At 39.8% G+C, this 25,806-nt stretch overlaps 1 protein-coding gene across 3 annotated transcripts in view; it reads left to right on the top strand.

Moving 5' to 3' along the window:
- The window catches only part of SLC12A6 (solute carrier family 12 member 6), a 107,118-nt gene that overhangs the window by 43,456 nt on the left and 37,856 nt on the right, over nt 1-25,806 (top strand). For 2 of the 3 annotated variants that reach the window (XM_054716387.1, XM_054716389.1), the window contains exon 2: nt 7,576-7,620. The exons of the other annotated variant lie outside the window; for it this stretch is intronic. In XM_054716387.1, coding sequence (XP_054572362.1) covers nt 7,576-7,620 — 45 coding nt within the window. The remainder of the gene's footprint in view (nt 1-7,575; nt 7,621-25,806) is intronic. 3 annotated transcript variants of the gene reach the window in all.

The following is a 25,806-nucleotide window of genomic DNA, read 5'->3' as shown; positions in this document are numbered from 1 at the left end:
CTGAGCCAAATCGGTGAGGGCTGAGAGATGTTTTTAAACTCGGTTTCAAAACCAGCACAGAGACCACCCTCCACTAATTCTCTCATCTCTTCCTCTGCTTTTTTGTTTGTTTATTATCACTCTTCACATATAATGTAGTTCGTTGCTTGTTTATTGTTTGTGTCTTCTCCACAAACATGTAAGCTCTTTGATGTTAGTGCTTTTGTTATTTTAGAATAGTGTTTCACATGTGGAAGATACTAAATAATATTGAATAAATGAAGGAAAAGAACTACAAATTTTAAAGTAACATGGACATTAAGTTTGCAGATTAACTCATGAGCTCTCCTTCCAGAAGATATCACCCTCACAACTTTTACCATCTTCACTACATTCATTATCATACCATCCCAGGATTCCTGCAGTAGACTCCTAATTGGTTCCCTGCTTCTATTCTTGCGTCCTCCACAGTTCATTCTCCAGCCAGCAGCTCCATCGTTTATTTAGTTTTTATTTTTTAAATTTAAATCATTTTTATTTTTCAATTACAGTTGACATACAGTAATATATGTCTTCTAATCCTTTTCTTTTTTAATATTTCAAGAAAAACGATCTTAAATATGTTACATGCAATAAACATTAATATCTCAAGAAAAACGATTTTAAATACAATAATGTTATATGCAATAAACACCAATTATTCAAGAAAAACGATCTCAAATGTAATAGTATTACATGCAATAAACATTAATATTTCAAGAATAAAAGGATTTTAAGTATAATAATATTACCAAAACTGTACTAACATAGTACGATATCACAAAAGTTGCAGGAAATATTAAGAATCTGCAGATAACTGGATTACTTCTATTACATTCTAAAATATTTCCCCCCTCTGGCTCTAAAAGAAAAGGAAATTAAAAAATTATATTCTTTGTATGTTAAAAACTCAAGTATCTTTCAATTTTCCTTTATGGGGTAAGACTAGAAAATAAGTTTTATTAACTTTTTCTGTCTTGCTTTACATTTCCATCTCACTGTTTAATTTTACTTTACCTAAAATTGCCTGATGTTTTTCACCCATCTATTTAAACACAATCACATGTAAATTTTTCCAGGTCTATCTAGTTTAATTGCAATAAGTTCAAAATCTGTATGAAGAGGACAGGCTTTTCAGATTTTACCTCATTTCAACTTGTTTCCCTCTTAGGTTTCTCATTAAAATGAGGGTCAACCCATATAGAGAGGCAGAAGCTAATAAGTGTGAATGTTGAAGTAATTGTCTTTGATTCAATCTTTAATCATCTTTGCCTAAATCAGAGTCAGATGCTTTCTTATGATGGTTGATGCTTCTTTGGTATTTTAAAAGTCAGAGTCCAGAAAATTAGAAATATGTTAAGACTGGTGATTGGGGTATTTGGTATCCTGAAATACTTTTGTAGTATATCTAGATAATATAGACAGCAGCATAATAAGCTCATCGTCCTGATGTATATGCATGTGGTCATGTCTACATTTCCTAAACAATTAGACAACAGTCTTTATTCACTATTTTTTTAAAATAAATCTTTATTGTTCAGATTATTACAATTGTTCCTCTTTTTCCCCCCCAAAGCTCCCCTCCATCCGGTTCCCACCCCACCCTCTGCCCTTACCCCCGCCCCCACTGTCCTCATCCATAGGTGTATGATTTTTGTCCAGTCTCTTCCCGTAACCCCCACACCCTTTTCCCCTTGAGAATTGTCAGTGCACTCCCTTTCTATGCCCCTGATTCTATTATATTCACCAGATTATTCTGTTCATCAGATTTTTTTATTCACTTGATTTTTAAATTCACTTGTTGATAGGTATGTATTTGTTATTCATAATTTTTATCTTTACCTTTTTCTTCTTCTTCCTCTTCTTAAAGAATACCTTTCAGCATTTCATATAATACTGGTTTGGCGGTGATGAACTCCTTTAGCTTTTTCTTATCTGTGAAGCTCTTCATCTGCCCTTCAATTCTGAATGATAGCTTTGCTGGGTAGAGTACTCTTGGTTGTAGGTTCTTGCTATTCATCACTTTGAATATTTCTTGCCACTCCCGTCTGGCCTGCATAGTTTCTGTTGAGAAATCAGCTGACAATCATATGGGTGCTCCCTTGTAGGTAACTAACTGTTTTTCTCTTGCTGCTTTTAATATTCTCTCTTTGTCTTTTGCTCTTGGCATTTTAATTATGATGTGTCTTGGTGTGGTCCTCTTTGGATTCCTTTTGTTTGGGGTTCTCTGCGCTTTCTGGACTTGCAAGTCTATTTCTTTCACCAGGTGGGGAAAGTTTTCTGTCATTATTTCTTCAAATAGGTTTTCAATATCTTTCTCTCTCTCTTCTTCTGGCACCCCCATAATTCTGATGTTGGTACGCTTGAAGTTGTCCCAGAGGCTCCTTACACTATCTTCACATTTTTGGATTCTTTTTGCTTTTCTGATGGGTGTTTTTTGCTTCTTTGTATTTCAAATCTTTGACTTGATTCTTGCGATCCTCTAGTCTGTTGTTGGATCTCTGTATATTATTTTTTTATTTTAGTCAGTATATGCTTAATTTCTAGTTGGTTCATTCACTATTGATTGTTATTTAATGAAGTTACTGATTTTATCTTGAATGAAGACAAACACACTTTTATTTATTTATTAAAAATATTTTTATTGATTTCAGAGAGGAAGGAGAGGGAGAGGGAAAGAGAGATAGAAATACCAATGATGATAAAGAATCATTGATCAGCTGCCTCCTGCATGCCCCCTACTGGGGATCAAGACTGCAACCTGGGCATATGCCCTGACCTGGAATTGAAGCATGACCTCCTGGTTCATAAGTTTACTCTCAACCACTGAACAACACCAGCTGGGCCACACTGAGTTTTAGATGCATAATACAGTAGACTTTATTTGCTTCATTTTCTCTACCAAGAATGGTAGATGAAGTGATTATCAAAGGAAATTCTGGGGAAAATACTATTGCTGTGGGCAAACTAGGGGAAATAATAAAGCTTTTCAGCAAAACTATTTACAGAGGCAGTTTTGCAAGTGAGTACCACCCACAATCATTTTTCTCTCTGTTTTCCAAGGCACATGGCAAGAAACTGAATAAAATCTTCATTCTTTACCACTTACCCAAGATAAAGATATTGAGCAAGCACCTGTTTGTAAAATGACTATACCATTACTGTTTAGAGGAAATATTTTCAGTTTATTTTTATGATTGCATTTGTGAAAAGGTTTATGTGTCTCTTTTTTATATGAACTACCGTTTGACTGGTAGAATGTCACAGGCTTTTGAGTACTAACTGGTTATATTATGACTCAGAAGTAGCTTAATTTATTAAGACCATTGAAGAGTAGAAACAGTTATATTATTGGCAAATTGTTCCTATTATAGGAAGTAATTTGGTTAAAATACTTTCATTTTGGTAATATTAGAGACAACTCCCAGTCTTAGGCAAACTTGGGTGTGCCTTCACCAGTGACATAGGCAGGAAGAAATGTTAAATGGGAGAGTTCAGATATAGGACAATAGAAAGATGCCCAGAGCAATGTTATGTTGATTGCACTACACAATTTGGATTGCATACTCAGAAACGCCCTTCAGCATCAACCATTTACCAATTATGATTTTTACAGGCATGCCTAGATTTGCCCTTGTTTCAGCTTTTACATATATTAATGAAGCATTTACAGCTCTTAAGGGTTAATCTTCAGCTTACCAAATAAGTAAAGATCCCTGCCCCCCATTACTTTAATTATAATTGAAAGATAAAAATCTAAGTTGGATTTACAGGGAATGACACAGGGTATTCAAAGGAAAAGGAGCAGCTTGATTAGAGAATGCACACACATCATTTATGCCCAGCTCAGAAGGCAAGGCAGTATATCATACAGTACAGAAGAAAATAATTTTTTAAAAAAGAAAAATCACTTTATACTCTAACCTCTAAAATCCTCTGACCTCTAAAATCATACATATTCTGCCTGAAAGTTCTGGGATGTTTTTCAATTTTTTATTCATAGATACATTTCTGGCAATTCCTAATAAATTGTTTAAGGCTATTGTCCTTTGTTTTAGAACAAGAAAGTTGGAATTGGAGGGTATTGAGAAGCATGAACATAGGTTCTCAAGACATCAACACTATTTCTGTAATCTTTCTCTTTTGGCAGAGGTGGGATGTGTCTTTGGCCGCTCATTAACCCAGGCATTTGTCTTCTCCACTATAAATACTAAAATCTGAGGTTCTCTATTTGTTCTGTTCTAGAACACCTGAGAAAAAAGACATTCTCATTAATTAAGTGGGAATCAGAATCTTGAGAAGGAATCTTGGTATGGTTTTAGAGAGAAAAATAGAAGTTGCTGATAACTCCTCTCCAAATTATCCTTTAGAATCACTAGAGTAGATCTAGATGATGATCAAAGTTCTTCTGGTTCTAAAATTCTATGTTTCTTTCTCTAATCTTTCCATACTATTTATACACCTGCTTCTCTATAATGATGGGGCCCAAATTTTCCCCTATAAGAGAGAGAGAAGGGACATGGAGAGGATGAGGGAGACCTACCATAATATGTTAACTTACTATGGATCTGTTATTTCTACTGTGTCTTAATGTGCAAGAACAACTATTTTTCAAAAATATAATTTTTTATAGATTTTTAGAGAGGAAGGGGGAGGGAGAGAGATAGAGAAACATCAATGATGAGAGCGAATCATTGATTGGCTGCCTCCTGCACACCCCACACTGGAGATCAAGCCCACAACCCCGGCATGTGCCCTGCATGGGAATCAAACCCTGACCAATGTTCAACCACTGAGCCATGCCAGCGGGCTCATATTCTTTTTTTATCTTTATTTTTTTATTGAAATCTAATCGACATACAACAATATTTTAGTTCAGGAGTATAACATAATGATTTTATATTTGTATGTACTGCAAAATGTTCACCACATACATTTAGTTAACATTTGTCACCATATGTAGTTGCAGACTTTTTTTTTCTTGTGATGAGAGAAATTCCATTTCATTTTGGTATCTGATTCTTTAAATGTATTGTTGAATTAATTTTGCCAAAATTTTCTTTAGGATCATTGCATCTATGTTCATCAGGGATATTAGCCTTTAATTTTTCTTGTGGTGTCTTGACTAGTTTTGGTATCAGAGTAATACTAGTCTTGTAAAATAAGTTTGGAAGACTACTTCCCTTTTTTGAAAGAGTTTGAGAAAAAATTGGTACTAATTCTTTGAATGTTTAGTAGAATTCGCTAATGAACCATATTATTTATTTAGCTAGGAAGCAAGATGAGTTCAAATTAAAACTGGGAATTCACCTGCTAATATGTTGCAAAAAATATGTTAGAATAGAAAAATTTGGAATTTCTGTTTTTCAAAACTAAATTAAGAAGGAAAGTCTTCTAAAAATATATGGCAATATTTGCAGCTATTATAAATGTGATAGGAAAATATCTGATATTTATTGTTGACAAATTATAGGTACTTTGATGTAATTTGTTGCCTACATTTGGAGAAAATACTAAACTTCAATTAGAGGTTAGTGAAAATAAAGATATAATTTTTTCCCCATTGTTGTTCACAGGCTACCCCCTACCTTTTCCTCTTCCAAAATTTTTATTCCCTAGACACATTTGAGAAAGCCAGATGTAATCCTGTGTATTACAAGAGACTTAATCTTTGAGGAAAATGGAGCTGAGTCTTTTCCATATTTAGCCCTTAATGTTTTTCCAGCTTTTAAAATACTTAAGTGGTTAGTTGTTAAATGGTGATTATCAATATCTCTTGCATTAAGAACTTGGCTTATAGCCATTAATTTTATGATAGGTTACTGAAGAAATAGATATTTATAAAAGCCAGTTTTGTCATTTTACCTTAAAGTTAAATCAGACCATATCTGCTAATAGTTATACATGCTGTACTTATGTCTTGACTTTGAGTTGTTATGGATGTGTGTCATATGTTCTGTTGTCATTAAGGGGAAAATGTAACTCATGTTGTTGGCCCTGAATCATCCTTCTGCTTTATAAAACGAGTATTGCTTTGTCAAGTTTGTGTTGTTGTTGTTGTTGTTGTTTTGTAAAACTAGTAGCCCTGCGCATGAATCTGAGCGCCAGTAGCTCTCTGCAGGGCCTAGCCACTCCACGCCCACTGCCCAGAGGTTCTCCGTAGCCCAGAGGCCCATCCGCACCCCAGCCTGGCCAGAGGCCCATCTGTGGCTGGGCGCAGAACACTCACGCTGCCCACTCTCAGCATCCACCCTCCCCGCCCCCCCCCCAGGACTAGGGGACTGCCATCTTGTGGCTATGGGTGCCGCCATCTTTGTGACGAAGTGATGGTTAATTTGCATTTTAATTACCCTTTTATTAGATAGGCTTTTTCAATCCTCACCTGAGGAAACGCTTAGAGAGAGGAAGGGGTGGGGAGAGAGAAACATCCGTCAGTTGCCTTCTATACTGGGGATCAAACCTGTAACTCACATATGTGCCCTGACTGGGAATCGAACCAGCAACCCCGTACAGCATCCAACCAAATGAGCCACTCCAGCTGGGCATGTGTAAGTTTATTTTTTAATATGTTTGTATTGATTTCAGAGAGAGAAAGGGTGAGGGAAAGATAGAAACATCAATGATGAGAGAGAATCATTGGTCAACTGTCTCCTGCATGGCACCTACTGGGGATCGAACCCGCAACCCAGGAATGTTCCCTGATTGGGAATCAAACTGTGACCTGTTCATGGGTTGATGCTCAACCACTGAGCCATACCAGCCAGGCTGTTATTAGTGTGTGTGTTTTTTAAATTTACTTTTTATTTTAGTAAATATATATGAAACAAAGTGTCATTTTAACCATTTAAATGCTGGGATGCTTAATTCATTGGCATTAATTACAATTCACAGTGTTGTACAACCACTACCACTATTTCTAAAATTTCTCATCACCACAAACAGAAATTCTGTACTCATTAAGCAATAACATCCCATTTCTCCATTCCCCTCATCCCTGGTAACCTCTAATCTACTTTGTCTATATATAAACTTGCCTTTTCCAGATATTTCGTACAAATAGAATAGTATAGTATTTGTCCTTCTGCATCCAGCTTATTTCCCTTAGCATAATATTTTCAGGGTTCATCATGTTGTAGTATGTATCCGAACTTCATTTTCATGTCTGAAAATATTCCGTTGTCAGTATATACCGTGTTTTGTTTTTTGATCTTTTGAAGGACACTTGGATTGTTCCCACCTTTTGGCTATTGTGAGTAATGCTTTTATAAGCATTGACACACAAGTATCTGTTTGAGTTCCTGTTTTTATTTCTTTTGGATGTATACCTAAAAGTGGAATTGCTGGGTCATGTGGTAATTCTGTTGTTCAACTTTTCAAGGAAGTAATTCAATTATTTTTCATAATAGCTTATTATATTTTTGTTATCCTTTCATTAATGTTTCTTAAGCACTTAAAAATTGTTTTGCTTATTTCTTTGCTTAACTTTTGTTGCTGATTTTTAAGAAATTATTTTGGTCATTCATTTTTTTCTTTTCTTTTCAATTGTTTGTTTTTCAGAGCCGAGTCAGAACTCCATCACAGGGGAACACAGCCAGCTGTTAGGTATAGTATTACTGTGGGGATTGACTCTCTAAAGTTACCCTTTTCCTGTTTATACTAACACATACTCCCTTCCCTAATTCTGTTTTCTGTCTCCTCCTTTTCTACTTTTCACTCCTCAACTTTTTTTCCTGCTGTTGCTAGTTCCAACTTGGTAAGTTTTAGGTAACTACTTTTGCAATTGATTGCTAAGACTCAGATTATTCAGTCTGTACTAAAAGTAATTTTAATACAGATATCAAATTATGCTGTACTAGAGGCCCAGTGCACAAAATTCGTGCACTGGCGGGGAGGGAGTCCCTCAGTCTGGTCTGTGCCCTCTCGCAGTCCGGGATCCCTCGCTCCTTACTGCCTGCCTGCTTGCTGCTCTTTACCACTCGGCTCACTGCTCCTTAGTGCTACCAGCCGTGAGCCCGGCTTCTGGCTAAGCGGCACTCCCCCTGTGGGAGCGCACTGACCACCAGGGGACAGCTCCTGCATTGAGCATCTGCCCCCTGGTGTCAGTGCACATCATAGCGACCAGTCGTTCTGCTGTTCGGTCTATTTGCATATTAACCTTTTATATTACAGGATATCTGAAACTAATGTAATGTTCCTTGTCAATTATACCTCAATAATTGTCAATGGTGTTAAAAAATCTGTAAGAATTGGACTTATCTTGCTCCCCCAAGATACTTGCTGTGACACTTTCTAGGGAATTCTTCAGAAATTTTAATTTTTATATTGTATATGACTCTCTTTTTTTACTTTTTCTGTCAATGAAATTATATTATACAGGCTGTTCTGTGACTTCCTTTTGTTCACTTAGCATTTTATCTTGGACATCTCATACCAGTACATCTGCTTCATTTCTTTGTGGCAGAATAGTACTCTATTGTATTCCTATGCTATAATTTTACTCATCCAGTTCCCTATTCTTGAGCATTTAAGTTATTTCCAACTGTTTTACTATTACAAATTATGTTGCCATGTTCATCTTGTACATGTATCCTTGCATTCCTTTTGTTGATATATTTGTAGAATAAATTCCTAACAGATGAATTCCTTACTCAAAGGGTATGTACACTTTCAAAAAGATACATCAACTTACTTAAACTCCCACCAATAAAGAGAATGGAGGCATACTCAGCTCCCTGTCATCAAAAGTAGGTATTATCGCCCTAGCTGGTTTGGCTCAGTGGATAGAGCATCAACCTGTGGACTGAAGGGTCCCAGGTTCGATTCCAGTCAAGGGCACATGCCCGGGTTGCGGTCTCAATCCCCAGTGGGGGATGTGCAGGAGGCAGTCGATCGATGATTCTCATTATTGATGTTTTTCTCTCTCTCCCTCTCCCTTCTTCTCTGAAATCAATAAAAAATATATATATTTTTTTTAAAAAGTAGGTATTATCAACCACAAAATATTTTTCTTAACCTAATCAGTGAAAATGGCATCTCTAGTTTGTATTTGTGCTGCTTTAATTATGAGTAAGTACTTTTAAGTATATTAACAGCCATTTTTTTGTGTGTATATCTTTTGGTATGAGGCTTTTTTTTTTTTTAATCCTCACCTGAGGATATATTTTTATTGAGTTTTAGAGAGATGAAGGGAGAGAGACAGAGATAGAGACATTGATGTGAGAGAGAATCCATTAATTGCCTCTCAGACTGGGCCCTGACTAGGGATGGAACCCACAGTCTAGGTATGTGCCCTGACTGGGAATCAAATCCACGACCTTTTGGTGTATGGGATAGCGCTCCCACCAACTGAGACACCCAGCCAGGGCAGTTTGAGGTTTATTTTGATTTGTATGTTAGCTGTTTGAATATGTGCAAAGCAGCTGTGAAAAATGTAAGCTGTCAAAATGTTTGAAGTAGGGAAAGTACTTATTTGCTTATTAAAGTTTCAGAGTATTAGCTAAAGAAACTGAAATACTTCTTGTCTTCTCTTTCAAGGTTAAGGACATAAGTTCCTGGTCTTCTCATTCCTTTGAATGAGTTTATGTGCTGGAACAGTACATGGCACCCTTGGCGCTAATTAGATATTTGTTAAGTAATGATTTGACTTAAACATAGCTAGAAATCTGATCACCAAGGTCATAGCCTCGTGATATTGGTGCTGTCACCATTCCTTTTCTTATATTAGTTTATTTAAACTGTCCCAAATTAATCTTCTCTATAGAGTAATTTTATATATGGACCAGGAATGGTTAAGATTTCATTGAAAGATTTTGTCATGTCATGAAAAGTATATTTCCCCCTAAATTATTAAATTGTTCCTGTTTCTGATACACGACTGGCAGGTGGAGAAGTCTGAGAGTAGTTCATCATCTGACCAGGAACAGGTGGTAGTGGAGGTAGGGGAGGACTTAGCTAATGAAATGTGCAGGAGGGGGGTTGGCACTGTTCCAGTGTTACTAAACTGGATTTTGTTTCCACTTAGGCACTTGTAGTAAAAGATAGCAGACTAATTGTTTGGAAAAAGGAATAGTATGTGATTGTGAAGGAAAGGTTTTCTTAATCAGTATTAGCCAAAAACCCTAATAATGTTGCAGAGAGACTTCTCCAGACATTTGGCAACCCACAATTGGATTCAGTTTTAAACAAACCTGGGAATTTATCCAGAGTCTTCTGGCCAGATTCTCAAGTAAGTTCATCCTGCTTGCTATCCCGGGTTCTCTCTCCCAGGTTCATTAGGTCAGATTGTATTTCCTTTTTTCTCATGCTCTGGCTAACTACCATCTTCTGTTTTCCATCTGTATCTTTGTCTTAGCTACAGCCTCAAAATCCTTAAAAAGACTGGTTTATTAAAAAAATATATATTGTTTGCAAAAAAAATGAAACATGACTTTTTGTTACATTTTCCAATTATCTTATAGTTCTCAGAAAAGGCATTGGTAGCTTGAATTCAAATCTTACCAGCTCTCTATAAAAACCTTATTTAGGATAATTTGGCCTAGTAGGTGAAAAACTGTTCATTTCCCTTGCCTGTCCGCTGAATGGAATTTATCATAGCATTTTCCAGGCCTTCTAAATGTTTTTTCTGTCAACAGGGTGCAGTTCTTTTAAGGTACCTACTGTTCCCAGTGACTCATCAGAGCTCTTGCAAAACTCAGGGTCAGGCTGAGGAGATACATGAAAGGGTGAAACTGCTGTTGTTATAGACAATCAAGCTGTATGCTTATGATTTATGATCTCTCTCTGTCTCTCTCACTGTGTGTGTGTGTGTGTGTGTGTGTGTGTGTGTGTGTGTGTGTGTGTGTAATTTTCAATTTAAAAAATTTTAGAAAGCAAGCAAGCAAGCAAGCAAATGAGCAGTGGGCCTTAGCACTCCTAAACGTTTTACCAAACATTCCAGGAAAAATAATTCCACTCTTCTACAGTTTCTCTTAAGGAATAGAAAAACAAATAAACACTCCTAACTCAGTTTGAGGCATGCCTTACCTTGATACCAAAACTTAACAGTGACAATATGAGAAGAGTATAGTCCAGTTTTACTTATGAACACAGATATAAATATTCTAAACAAATTATTTGCATCTGACTCAAGCAATATATTTAGAAATTGTCCCTGTTGACCAGGTTGAGTTTCTAGTAGAAGACATGGTTGGTTTATTATTAAAAATCAATATGTTAACAGTATATTAACAGATTAGAGGATAAATATCTTAATAGATACAGAAAAAACATTGATTTGAAACGTTTCCAATATTTAGATTTATGAGTGCATAATGATACTTAAAAAACCTTATTGATCTCCAGTGGAATATCTTAGTGAACCAATCATTATTCTGAGATTTGTCAATAAAGGGTAAACGTGAAGTATTTCCTTGCCTTTATACCAATGGATAACCAAATAGGATATTAGAAGGAATGTCTTTTTATAAAAGTATTTAAGCTTGGCTAGAGTGGCTCAGTTGGTTGAGTATCATCCCGTGCACTGAAAGGTTGCTGGTTTGATTCACAGTCATGGCACATACCTGGGTTGTGGGTTCAGTCCCCTGTTGGGGCAGGTATGGAAGATCTCTTTTTCTTGCTATCTCTCCTCTCAATCCCTTCCCCTCTCTCTCTCTCCCTTCCTCTCTCTAAGCATGTCCTCGGGTAAGGATTTTTTTTTTAAGTATTTCAGCTAATAAAGAATAATATATTCAAAACATAACCATTTTTAACTCTTCATAAATTTATGGATCTAGGCATTAATCATCAATAGTTGCTAATATCTCAAAAAGAAAGACAACTAGATAACATGCACTCCTAATAGAAGACCAAAATACCACTCTGAAGTTTTTCTCCCTCTCTCCACCTAAAAATACTAAATGTGGTTAAGCCTCTATACCCAACTACTAATTTATAGGAAATGCCCCCCAAAAATGTTAAACATCATCACATGGATGCCATAATCAAAATTCAGACATTACAAACTACTAAACAAAGGACATAGTTTCTTCAACAAATAAATTGGGGGGGAAAAAAGAGAAAGCTAAAAAAAGGCTTAAGAGAGATAGTAATCAATCATACTGTGTGCCTCTTATTTGGCTACTGGTTTGAAAAAACACTAAAATAAAAAACATAATAAAGGGTTAATATCCAGAATTTATTATGAAGAATTTATACAACTTAACACCAAAAAAAAACAATCCATTAAAAAATGGACAAAGGACCTGAATAGACACTTCTCCAAAGAGGACATACAGATGGCCAATAGACATATGAAAAGACGCTCAGTGTCACTAAAGCATCAGAAATACAAATTAAAACCACTGAGATATCCCCTTACACCTGTCAGAATGGCTAACATCAATAAATGAACAACAAATGTTGGTGAGGGTATGCAGAAAAGACAACCCTTGTGCAGTATTGGTGGGATTGCAAATTGGTGCGACCACTATGGAAAACAGTATGCAGGGTCCTCAAAAAATTAAAAATGGAACTGCCTTATGACCCAGCAATTCCATTTCTGGAAATACATTTTGAAGAAATCCAAAACCCTAATTCGAAAGGATATATGTGCCCCTATGTTCATTGCAACATTATTTAAAATAGCCAAAGTTGGAAGCAACCGAAGTGCCCATCAATAGTTAAGTGGATAAAAAAACTGTGGTACATACACTGAGTGGCCAGATTATTATGATCTCTGAACACATAATAATCTGGCCACTCAGTGTATATCCTATATAATAAAAGGCTAATATGCAAATTGTCCCCTTGACCAGGAGTTTGACTTGCAGGCAGGCCAGCCAACCGCCCATGTCCCCTCCCCCTGGCCAGGCTGGCTGGACCCAGGTTGCATGAATTCATGCACTGGGCCTCTACTATATAATATACTAGAGGCCTGGTGCACAAAATTCGTGCAGGGGGGAGGGGTGTCCCTCAGCCCAGCCTGCACCTTCTCCAATCTGGGACCCCTTGAGGGATGTCCGATTGCCCGGGATCAGGCCTAAACGGGCAGTCGAACATCCCTCTCACAATCCAGGATTGCTGGCTCCCAACTGCTCACCTGCCTGCCTTCCTGATTGCCCCTAAGCACTTCTGCCTGCCAGCCTAATCACCCCTAAACACTCCCCTGCCAGCCTGTTTGCCCCTAACTGTCCTCCCTTGCAGGCCTGGTCACCCCTAACTGCCCTCTCCTGCAGGCCTGGTCACTCCAACTGCCCTCCCCTGCAGGCCTGGTCCCCCCAACTGCCCTCCCCTGCAGGCCTGGTCCCCCCAACTGCCCTCCCCTGCAGGCCTGGTCCCCCCAACTGCTCCCCCCTGCAGGCCTGGGTCCCCCCTAACTGCCCTTCCCAGCAGGCCCAGTCACCCCCAACTTTCCTCCTCTGCCAGCCTGGTCACCCCTAACTGCCCTCCTCTGCTGGCCTGATTGCCCACAACTGCCCTCTCTTGCAGGCCTGGTCCCTCCCAACTGCCCACCCCTGCTGGCCATCTTGTGTCCACATGGGGCAGGATCTTTGACCACATTGGGGCAGCCATCTTGTGTGTTGGAGTGATGGTCAATCTGCATATTACTCTTTTATTAGATAGGATAGAGGCCTGGTGTATGGGTGGGGGCTGGCTGGTTTGCCTTGAAGGATGTCCCAGATCAGGGTGGGGGTTCCCTTGGGGTATGGGGTGGCCTGGGCAAGGGGCCTGTGGTGGTTTGCAGGCTGGCCACGCCCCCCGGTGACCCAAGTGGAGGCCCTGGTATCTGGGATTTATTTATATTCTACAATTGAAACTTTGTAGCCTGGAGTGAAGCCAAGCCTCCTGCTTGTTCCGTGGCGGCAGCCATTTCTGTTGGGATTTATTTTCTGTAATTGAAACTTCGTAGCCTTAAGCAGAGGCCAAGCCAGGCCAGGGTGTGCAGAAAGCTTGGCTTCCTCCATCGCCAGGGGCAACCCTAGACTCCTGCTCTCTCTAGCTCTATGGCTGCTGCCATTTCTGTTGGAATTTATCTTCTATAATTGAAACTTTGTAGCCTGGAGTAGAGGCCTCGGCCGGCCAGGGTATGCGGAAAGCTTGGCTTCCTCCATCGCTGGGGAAACCCAAGCCTCCCTCCTGCTCTCTCAGTGGCCATAGCCATCTTGGTTGGGATTAATTTGCATATTTGCTCCTGATTGGCTGGTGGGAGTGGCTTGTGGGCATGGCGTGTGGGTGTAGCAGAGTGAGGGTTAATTTGCATGTTACTCTTATTAGATAGGATACACACACACACACACACACACACACACACACACATTGAGTGGCCAGATTATTATGCGTTCAGAGATCATAATAATCTGGCCACTCCGTGTATATTTACAATAGAATATTTCTCGGCCATAAAAATGAATGAAATCTAACCATCTGTGATAATATGGATGGACCTAGAGGGTATTATTCTGAGTGAAATAAATCAGAGAAAGACAAATACCATATGATTTCACTTATGGTGGAATCTAAAAAATAAAGTAAATGAACAAATAGAACAGAAATAGACATATAGATACATAGAACAAACTGAGGGTTGCCAGATGGGAGAGTGGTTGGGGGGCTGGGTGAAAAAGGTGAAGGGATTAACTAGTTACAAAACAGTCATGGGGATATAAAGTACAGCATAGGGAATATCTATCTATATATATAAAAGGCTAAGTGTCCTTCTGAATTGTAGCTATGTTGTCCACTGACCACCAGGGGGCAGATGCTCAACACAGGAGCTGCCATGACATGTCCTGGCCATTTAAAAAGAAACCGCAGTCCTGGGGTTGACAAACCAACACTTGGCTTTCCCCAAGTGGTACACAGGCCCCGCCACCACCCCGGAGCGACACCCCACCAAATTGCAGCCAACGCTGCCAAGACCCTATGGCACAAAATGTGGTCCATAGCCCAGCCCAGCCCAGAAACGGTCACTGTGGGCGCCGGGTAATAACATCACATAGCAACGCCCCGCTTTCTCTCCCTAGTGATTAGCCTCCTTGGAGTTTCTTAAGCCCAGAAACCCAACTTGCTTTATAGCCAGGTGCAAACATTTTACATTTTAACCAAATGTTTGTGAAGCGTTTTCACATACCTCATTTTATTTGATCCTCACAGAAGTCCTGGAGTAGGTAGACAGGAGACTCGATAGAATCCTCTTTTCTTTTCATTAGCTGGAAAACAGAGATTTAGAAAGTTTAGAAACCTGACTGAAAAGAAGTAAGAAATGGTGGAACTTGAAAATGACTTCAGGTTTTCTCACTGCACAGAATATAGGCAAACACTGCTGCAGTTAAATATTTTACCCTTTGTTCTCCCTGCATGATCTACAATAATAATCTGCTTCATGTTAATACTTACTGCTGTGTTGCTGACAATTACCTGAAAGAGAAGTTGGGGTGTTTCACTGGGCTGGAAAAGTTTAGCTAAATCAGAAAGCAGGTCTAATTAAGCAAGTTTATCTATATATATAAAGCTCTTGCTGGTGCCAATCACACGTGTGTGTTTCGATCTGTCATTGTAGATTGTGAATTTGGTTGATACTTCTATTATAGGGAAAGGGCAAATAGTGATATTAAAGTATTCAATGTGCACAAATCCGTGCACCTGGACACTAGTAGTCAATAATCCTATATAATAAAAGACTAATTGCAAATTGTCCCTGGGGAGTTTGACTGACCCAGAGTTCAACTGCTCACTATGATGTGCACTGACCACCAGGGGGCGACGTGGAATGAAGGAACGAAGGAACAAAGGAAGGCCCCAGTCAGCAGCTGGGGGTAGGAAGGCCCCAATTAGCCCTGATCACCGGCTAGGCCTAGGGACCCTACCTGAGCACTAATTTCATGCACCGGGCCTCTAGTATGGTAATAACTATGTATGGTGCCAGGTGGATATTGGATATATCAGGGGAACACTTTGAAAGTATACGATTGTCTAATCACTATACTGTCCACCTGAAACTAATACAAAACAATATTGACTATAAACTGGAATTGAAAAATAAAATTTTAAATAATCAAAAACATAATTTATAACATTTGAGACAATCTTTCATGTTCATATAGTCACATAATTCAAGCCTAAACCTGTGCCAAGGGAAATTAAGTACATTTACTGTTCTCCTGCCTACCTCAGACCAGCAAAAGGCTATTTAACAAGATCAGGCAGATAAAGAAAGAATCTGAGATTCCCTTTAAGGCCAAACTGTAGTTAGTAACTGACAAAAGCAACATTATAGAAGTAACTAGTAGCCCGTTTGCACGAACATTCGTGCAATAGACCTTCATTCACCTGGCTGCCTGCACCAGTTTTCTGCCGGCACCAGGGACCCAGGCCTTGGCTGTGGCCACCGCCTTCTGCCTTCTTTCAGGGTCCGGGCTTGGCCCTGGGCGGTGGCCTTGGGCTCGGCTGCACCCAGTGTCCCTGCTACCCTGTGAAGGCACCCCGCTGGCGCCCAAGGCCGGGAAAGCCTCGGGCGGCTTTCCCGGCCTTGGGCTCCACCGCACCCCAGCGTTCCTGCGATCGGCGCAGGCTCCCCGCTGCCGCCCAAGGCCAGGAAAGCCTCGGGCGGCTTTCCTGGCCTTGGGCTCCGCCACACCCCAACGTCCCTGCAACGGTTTCCTGGTGGGCATGGTTGGTGGGCGTGGCTTGGGCGTAGCGAAGGTGTGGTCAATTTGCATATTTGTCTATTATAAGGTAAGATAGCACCACAAAACTAAAGTTTTTTATAAAGAGCAGGACATTCTATTTGGGGGAAAAAAAATGTATACCATAAAAATGGAAATCCGAAATCTTCAGTAGAACCAATGGCATTCCTATCAATTTTCATTTAAATCAGCGGTCGCCAACCTTTCGGGTCCATGAGGTCTGAAAGGTTGGCGACCGCTGGCTTAAGGAAACCTTTGGAGCAGTGGTCACCAACCAGTGGTCCGCGGACTGCTGGTGGTCCATGATGTCCGAAAGGTTGGCGACCGCTGATTTAAATTGTACAAAGAAACACCCAGCAGTGAGTTACACAGTAATACCAGCATTATTTGACTAGTAAAATGGGAAAAAAGAAGCATAATAGTGATTCTATGGGCTGTTTAATTCAAGCACAACTGAGGCCAGTCTCAGTAGGTATCCTCCAGAGGAATCTTAGAATTGTGGATAATCCTAAAACAGCCTCCCCATATGGATTCGGTTCTTTATTTTTACAGAGTAAGGTTATTTGCTATTCAGACTTTAGAACTCTCATTCCATTTGAAATTTCCTGGGGTCACACCAGCTACCCAGACTTCTGAAGCCTGTACATCTATCTGGAGCAGCATTTCTTACCAAGAATTGATCAGTGCCTTTCATTATAACCACGCCTGATTTTATGCCTTTCAATTAACCACTTTTAACAAGAGCTTTGTTTCTTGCCTAATTGATCAGGAGCTCTATGGGACCCTCCCATTCTACAACTCCACTACAAGTAGACCTTTGGTGGGATAATCTTGAAGGCATTGTGGGTCTCATAAATGCAGACAAAGTCTCTAGGGACATTCTTCCATCCCAAAAAAATTAAGCAAGCAAGCAAGTGGGAGTTTGGCCAGAAACAGTGAGGATCAGAATATCTGAAAGTTAAGTTGGTTATACTTGAAACTTGAGACTGGAATGGCTCCAAACATAGATGTGCCAGGACTGTAGCAAGGGGAGCCAGAGCTGCTAGGAGGTGGCTTGGACCAGCAGGCAACAGGATGGGCAGGAATGTTCTGAGGCCAGATTTTTATAGCAACATTATTGTAAGCCTATTGAACAGCAGGGAAATAGGATGCTGAAGCTTGGACTCCTGTTCCTGTAACCCTCAAGAGGGTTGAAGTAGTCCTGAGTCTTGGGTACAAAATTATTAAATGGCAAATCAATGAAGGGTGCAATAAGGAAGATGAGCATACTCAGGAATGAAGGACTGAAGAGGAAAGGAAAACAAATGGACTTCTAAAGAGAAAATATATAGTTATTCATATATAACAAATGAAGGGTAGATTAGAAATAAACAGTAGATTAGAAACAACTGAAGAGTGTTTATGAGCAAAAAGAAAACCACACTTAGATATATCCTTTTTTTTTCACACTTAGATATATCTTAATGAAAACTGCACAGCACCTAAGAAAGATCTTGAAAGCTGCCACAGAGAAAAGACACTGTCAAAGAACAACAGAATGACAGAAGTATTCTCAATAGCAAAACATAACAAATAATGTTTTAAAGTGTTAACAAAATTATCCTGGAATTATGCTTAGCAAGACACTCAGGAAGAAAGACAGAATACAGACAATTATCCTACATAATAAAAGGCTAATTGCAAATTGTCCCTGGGAATATTTAGAGACATTTTATTTTTGCTACTGAGATTATGTAACTTTTAACATCTACCTACTAGAGGCCAGGGATGCTCTTAAACACCTTACAATGTACTAGACAGTTCCCCCACGACAAATAATTATTTGGTTCAAAATTTCATGGTGCTGAGTTGGAGGAACCCTCCTATAAAGGAATTCTAAAGAGTGTATCTCAAGTAAAAGGAAATGATCCCAGAGGACTAGTGTTCTGAAATGCAACACAGAATATTGAACAAATGAAATGGTAAACATGGCCCTTGACCCAAGTCAATATTTTCTCTATGAAATAATGTTAGTGTCTTATTTGTGGAGTAAAAAAGAAAATAGACTACTGGAAATATTGGACAATCTATATATATAAAAACCTAAGTAATTGTTACAACTGGATGACCAGCCAGTAGCTATGATACACACTGACCACCAGGGGACAGATGCTCAATGCAGGAGCAGACACCACAGACATGGAAACATGGAACAGACTGATGAATCTCAGAGAGAAGGGGGCAGGGGGAGGGTGGGGAGAGATTTACCAAAAATCTTATATGCATACTAGAGGCCCAGTGTCCATGCACCAGTGGGGTCCCTTGGCCTGGCCTGCAGGAATTGGGCCAAAACTGGCTCCCAACATCCCCTGAGGGGTCCCGGATTGCAAGAGAGCACAGGCCAGGCCGATGGACCCCACCATTGTACAACTTCATGCATTGGGCCTCTAGTAACTCTTATATCTATACATCTATAGATGTATATAGATATAGATATCTATATAAGAAGCCAGCTACTGTAACGGCCATAACAACCTAATGATCGGTCACTATAATGCCCACTGTGGCCAGCAAACTGGTCCGATCAGGGGGTGGGGCCGGCCGGCCGGCCAACCACTCATGGCCTCTGGCCCACAATCGGCACCACCCACCCCATTTGGGGGCGGGGCCAGCCGGCCCACTGCCCACAGCCCCTCTCCATGGCCGCCCCCAATTGTCCCCCCAATCCCAATTGGGAGGGTCCGGCCAGCCGGCCATTCGCCCATGGCTCCTCCCCCAGCTGGCCCAGCCAACCTCCTGCCATCTCCTCCTTCTGACAGGTCCAGCCCAGGGCCGCCCCAATTGGGCCAGGCTGGCTGGCCGGACCCCACCCATGCATGAATTCGTGCACTGGGCCTCTAGTAATATTATGTGAGTCCAAAGGAGAGAGTTTGAACTGAAGCGTTTGAAAGTCTTTGTTGTTTGGGAAGATGACAAGCTATTGTTTAATTTACTTAACAGTTTTTTAAAGTAAAATATGTGGTAAAATTTCAAGAGTAATTATTAAAAGAATAGAAATAGAGTATGAAAACTCCAAGATAGGATAGAGGAAAAAATGGATTAAGGAAAAACAAACCAAAAAATCCAGAGGAAGAAAATGAGAATGGATCACAGGGAAAGAAGGACAAACAGAAATAAAAACATGGTAGAATCCAGTCCAAATATATCATTCTCTGAGATTGATGGACTAAACTTGACAATTATTAAAAAGACAGATTGTCAGATTTTTAAAAATACAACTATTTGCTGTGGGTAAGAGATCTGCCTAAAGCAGAAAAGGGCATTTAACCCAAAGACAGGTAGTATAGTTATTTTATTTATTTATTTATTTATTTATTTATTTATTTATTTATTTAAATTACTTTATTGATTAAGGTATCACATATTTGTCATCAAACCCCCCCCCCCCCATCCCACCCCCCCCAAACCCCCATCCCCCTGTTGTCCGTGATCACTGGTTAGGCTCATATGCAAGCACACAAGTCCTTTGGTTGATCTATCTCCCTTGTCCCCACCCTCCCCTACCTTCCCTCTGAGGTCTGACAGTCTGATCAATGCTGTTCTTGTTCTTCAGTCTATGTTGTTAATCATTTCCCCTAGATGAGTGAGCTCATGTGATACTAGGAATACACTTATAGGAACCGAAAATGAGACAAGCAATAATGGTTATGCTGAGAGGCAAATGAATCAGTCTATAGTGAGTTTCTTTCTGGGCCAACAGTTCTTTTGAGTCCCGATTTCTATGTCCAACAGTTGTTTATGTGTACATGTCAGCAGTGATATTTCAGTTCTGGATGGTGGACAAATGGTGGTAATGCAGGTCTGACCCCCTCTGGTTTGGTCCTGGGCAATCTGCAGTGATGCACATCTGCTGACTGCTAGTACGGCAAGGCATGATCAGCGTCTTCCATCTCTGGACTGTTTCTCTTCTGTCTTCATGGCTGGAGCACTCCTGTCAATTCCTCTCTGTTGCAGGAATCCACATGGTCTCGGAGTTGTTTTCTGAAAATATACAAACATATTCTCGACCAAAAGTTAATAAAGGAATATTTTCTATAAATTTGACTTGCGATCCTTTTTCATTTTTTTGCCCAAACGATTTTCCTTTGGCTTGTTTTGACACCATGTATGTTTTACCTGGGTGTCTTGCTGTTAGCATTACAAATGAAAGTTAATTTTCTAAAGGAAAAATTTTCTAGATGTAATTTATTTACAGGATATTTTTCCTTACATGATATTCTTCTACTGTCCCCCCTTTTTTGGTTTAAATATTGGGAGGCTTTTGGAAATTTTATGCTATAATCTTGATAGCTTTTAAATTTTACTTTTTTGCACTAAAATGTGACTGCCTTAGGTTCATTATATGTTATGCAATTTTACCATGAGATGAACTACCAATAAAAATTTTAGTTAACACTTTAGGAATAGCTTTTTTGTCCAGTACAATTGATTTTTCTAGAGTATTTGCTTATTTTGATTGGCCAATTTAAATTAGTCTGAAAACTTGACTACTATTTTACTGTCAAATTTAATACTCTAACAACTATCTTCTTTTACCCTGTAAATATTAGTGGAGAGGATTATTTGCCTTCTTGAGTAGGCCCTGAGCATTCCTGGTGCTAAACTGGATTTAGATATCATAGACCCCAGTTCCCCGGATCATGGGTGCAAGACATCTCCATCAAGTCTTGTTGCAGTGAGAGGGCATCTGCTGTCGGCCAAGTCTCTGTTACCTGGGTCCTGATTTGAGCTGGGCATGTGAAGCTGAGCAGCCATGGGGGCAGGAGATCTCCCTCAGCAGGGGTGAGGGTTCAGGCCCCTGCAAACTTGTGGGGGTGAAGGTCTGTGCCCCACCTCTGTTGACCCCCAAGTTCTCTCCTGATGGCCCCTTTGTGACTGTGCCTATCTTAGGTTGTTCCTTCCCTGAGGAATCTTACCCGTCTCTGGCTAACCAGCCATCCTCCGGGGCCAAGCAGGGTGATGTGAGGTTTAGGTCTGTCTCCTTGGTCGCCTATGCCCCCATGGCCTCCACGCCCAGCACCTGCTTTGGGATCCCCTCGCCTGCTGGCAGGGTCCCAGCACTGATCACATATCTTGTGGAACCCAGGTTTCTTCTCCAAGGAATAGTTATTATCTTTTTTATTTTTCCTATTATCTTTATTCTGCTGTCTTTCTAGCTTCCTGAAATAGGTACTTAGCTAATATAATTTTTGTTCTTCTTACTACTTTTGCTGGATCCTACAGGTTTCAATAGGTAGTGTTTTCATTGTCACTCAGTTTTAAAGTATTTTAATCTTTGACCCTTGAATTTTTTAGCAGTATTTTTAAATTTCTAAATTTACAAAGATTTTAAAATTTATGTTTTTATAATTAAATTCTTATTGAACTGTTTTTACTGATCAAGATCATGGACTATATTATACCTGTTTGAAATTTATGCAGTCTTTAAGATCTAGTACATAGCTTGTAATAAATTTTCCATGTATGTTTAATAAAATTTATATTCTCTAATTTTGTATGTGGAACTCCTAATGTCCATTAGATGAACTCTATTATTCAGAACTCTTTACCCTTGCTTATTTTGTTTGCTTTATCTCTTATTGAGAGAAATATGTTAAAAATCTCCATGTGTGATGGTAGATTTGTCAATTTCTTGCTATAGTTCAATCCATTTTGCCTCAAATAGTTGAAGCATGGATGAGTGGGTGGGTGGATGGATGGAGTAGGCAGCTTTTTTTATTGGTATCCAATGCTCCTTTCTTCCTGGTATTCATGCCCTTGTATAATCCTTTGCACTTGGAGTGAAGACTGGACTTAATGACTCCTTCTAATTAATAGAATATGGCAAAAGCGATGTTACTTTTGTAATGAGATTACAAAAAGGCTGGGACATCAGTCTTGCACTCTCTCTGGCTCTCTTTGGTGGCTTGCTTTGAGGGAATCTAGATGCCATGTTGTAAGCTGTCCTTTAGAAAGGCCCACATGGCAAGGAACGGAAAGAGGCTTTTGTCCAAAAAGCCTGAAAAGAACTGAATCCTGCCAACAATGATGTGAGTAAGGTTGGAAATGGATCTTCCCAAGGCCTTCAAATGAGACCACAGTCCTGGAAGACCCTTGATTGGTGCCTTATGGGAGACTGAAGCAGAGGGCCCAGCTAAGCCATCCCCATATTTCTAGCTCATATAAACTGAGATAAATTGTGTTGTTTAAGCCACTAAGTTCGGGAGTAATTTGTTACACGAAAAGAGATAACTATAAACAATAGATGCCCTAGTTAGTTTGGCTCAGTGGATAGAGCATCAACCCGTGGACTGATGGGTCGCAGGTTCAGTTCTGATCAAGGGCACCCACCTTGGTTGCAGGCTCGATCCCTGGCCCTAGTCAGGACTCGTGCAGGAGGCAACTAATCGATGTTTCTCTCTGTCTCTCTCACATAGATGTTTCTCTCTGTCTCTCCCTCTCCCTTCCACTCTCTCTAAAAATCAATGGAAAAAGTATACTCTTGTGAGAATTAACAAAAAATAAATAAAAATAAAATTACTAAGACAAGTTTGTTTTATGTTTAAAAGGCATCAACATGCCCTTGCTGGTTTGGCTTAGTGCAGTGGTTCTCAACCTTCCTAATGCCGTGACCCTTTAATACAGTTCCTCATGTTGTGGTGACCCCCAACCATAAAATTATTTTCGTTGCTACTTCATAACTGTAATTTTGTTACTGTTATGAATCGTAAGGGCGGCTTACTCTTAGAGGTGCTTGCAGCGATTACCGAGGGACACTGAGACCCAGGGGCATCCTAGGGCAGGGCTGATGGGAAGCCAAGAATATCTGCTCAGCCCTGAGACTCCGCCCCATCCAAGCTGAGCACAGAGGCTTTTGCAATTTTGCAAGTCTGGTCCCATAAGGCTGTCTCCATCACAGAAGTTCTCCCGGCATAGACACAGCTGAGCCTCACAGCCAATTGGCCTGGAGGTCAATTCCTCCCAGTGATACCAACAACAATCAAGACTTAATTACAACAAGGCTGTACACACAGTCCATAAAGGGGTGCACCAAGAGTGTCCACCTCAGGTAATTACGGGAGGCCGAGCCACTGGGCCCTATAGGATACCTAGCACATAAAGCTACCCTACCAACTCAGGGAAGCAGCGAAAATGCAGAGACAAAGAAACAGATCACAAATGAAAGAAACGGAGGAAAGCAAACAACTGGATATAGAGTTCAAAACCGCGGTTATAAGGTTTTTCAAGAATTTCCTAGAAAAAGCCGATAAATTTAGCAAGACCCTCGAGGATATGAAAAAGGACCAACTAGAAATTAAACATACACTGACTGAAATAAAAAATATTATACAGAGACCCAACAGCAAACTAGAGGAACGCAAGAATCAAGTCAAAGATTTGAAATACAAAGAAGCAAAAAAACACTCAACCAGAAAAGCAAAAAGAAAAAAGAATCCAAAAATTTGAAGATAGTGTAAGAAGCCTCTGGGACAACTTCAAGCGTACCAACATCAGAATAATCAGAAGAAGAGAGAGAGCAAGATACTGAAAACCTATTTGAAGAAATAATGACAGAAAACTTCCCCCACCTGGTGGAAGAAATAGACTTACAAGTCCAGGAAGCGCAGAGAACCCCAAACAAGAGGAATCCAAAGAGGACCACACCAAGACACATCATAATTAAAATGCCAAGAGCAAAAGACAAAGAGAGAATATTAAAAGCAGCAAGAGAAAAACAGTTAATTACCTACAAGGGAGGACCCATACGATTGTCAGCTGATTTCTCAACAGAAACTATGCAGGCCAGGTGGGAGTGGCAAGAAATATTCAAAGTGATGAATAACAAGAACCTACAACCAAGACTACTCTACCCAACAAAGCTATCATTCAGAATTGAAGGTCAGATAAAGAGCTTCACAGATAAGAAAAAGCTAAAGGAGTTCATCACCAACAAACCAGTATTATATGAAATGCTGAAAGGTATTCTTTAAGAAGAGGAAGAAGAAGAAAAGGGTAAAGATAAAAATTATGAACAACAAATACATATCTATCAACAAGTGGATCTAAAAATCAAGTGAATTAAAAATCTGATGAACAGAATAAACTGGTGAATATAATAGAATCAGGGGAATAGAAAGGGAGTGTACTGAAAATTCTCAAGGGGAAAGGGGTGTGGGGGTTGCAGGAAGAGACTGGACAAATATCATACACCTATGGTTGAGGACAGTGGGGGGAAGGTAAGTGCAGAGGGTGGGGTGGGAACTGGGTGGAGGGGAGCTTTGAGGTAAAAAAGAGGAACAATTATAATCTGAACAATAAAGATTTATTAAATTAAAATAAATAAAATAAAATTTATACCATTTATTTATTGAAGAAATCAGATTATTTGCCATGTAGAACTTGCCACGTTCTGAATTTGATGATTGCGTATTTGGGGTGATATTTAACATGTTCCTCTGTTTTCTGTGAACTGGCAGTTAGATATAATTGCTTGATTAAATTTAACATCCATCCTTTTTTAAAAAATTCTTTATTGATTAAAGTATTACATATGTCTCCTTTTTTCCCCATTGACCTCTCCTCAACTGTTCCCACCCCCCAGCACATGCCCTCACCCCACTACGGTCTGTGTCCATGGGTTATGCTTACATGCATGCATACAAGTCCTTTGGTTGATTTCCCCTCCCCCCACATTTCCTCTGAGGTTTGAAGGTCTGATCGATGCTTCTCTGTCTCTGGATCTGTTTTTGTTCATCAGTTTATGTTGTTCATTATATCCCACAAATGAGTGAGATCATGTGATACTTCTCTTTCTCTGACTGGCTTATTTCGCTTAGCATAATGTTCTCCAGATCCATCCATGCTGTTGTAAGTGGTAAGAGTTCCTTCTTTTTTACAGCAGCATAGTATTCCATTGTGTAGATGTACCACAGCTTTTTAATACACTCATCTATTGATGGGCACTTAGGCTGTTTCCAAATCTTAGCTATGGTAAATTGTGCTGCTATGAACATAGGGGTGCATATATCCTTTCTGATGTCTGTTTCTGATTTCTTGGGATATAGTCCTAGAAGTGGGATCACTGGGTCAAATGGGAGTTCCATTTTTA

Source organism: Eptesicus fuscus, chromosome 5 (genome assembly GCF_027574615.1).
Source record: "Eptesicus fuscus isolate TK198812 chromosome 5, DD_ASM_mEF_20220401, whole genome shotgun sequence".
Taxonomy (NCBI): Eukaryota; Metazoa; Chordata; class Mammalia; order Chiroptera; family Vespertilionidae; genus Eptesicus; species Eptesicus fuscus.
The sequence above is the reverse complement of the archived record's forward strand: the minus strand, read 5'-3'. Positions and strand labels throughout refer to the sequence as shown.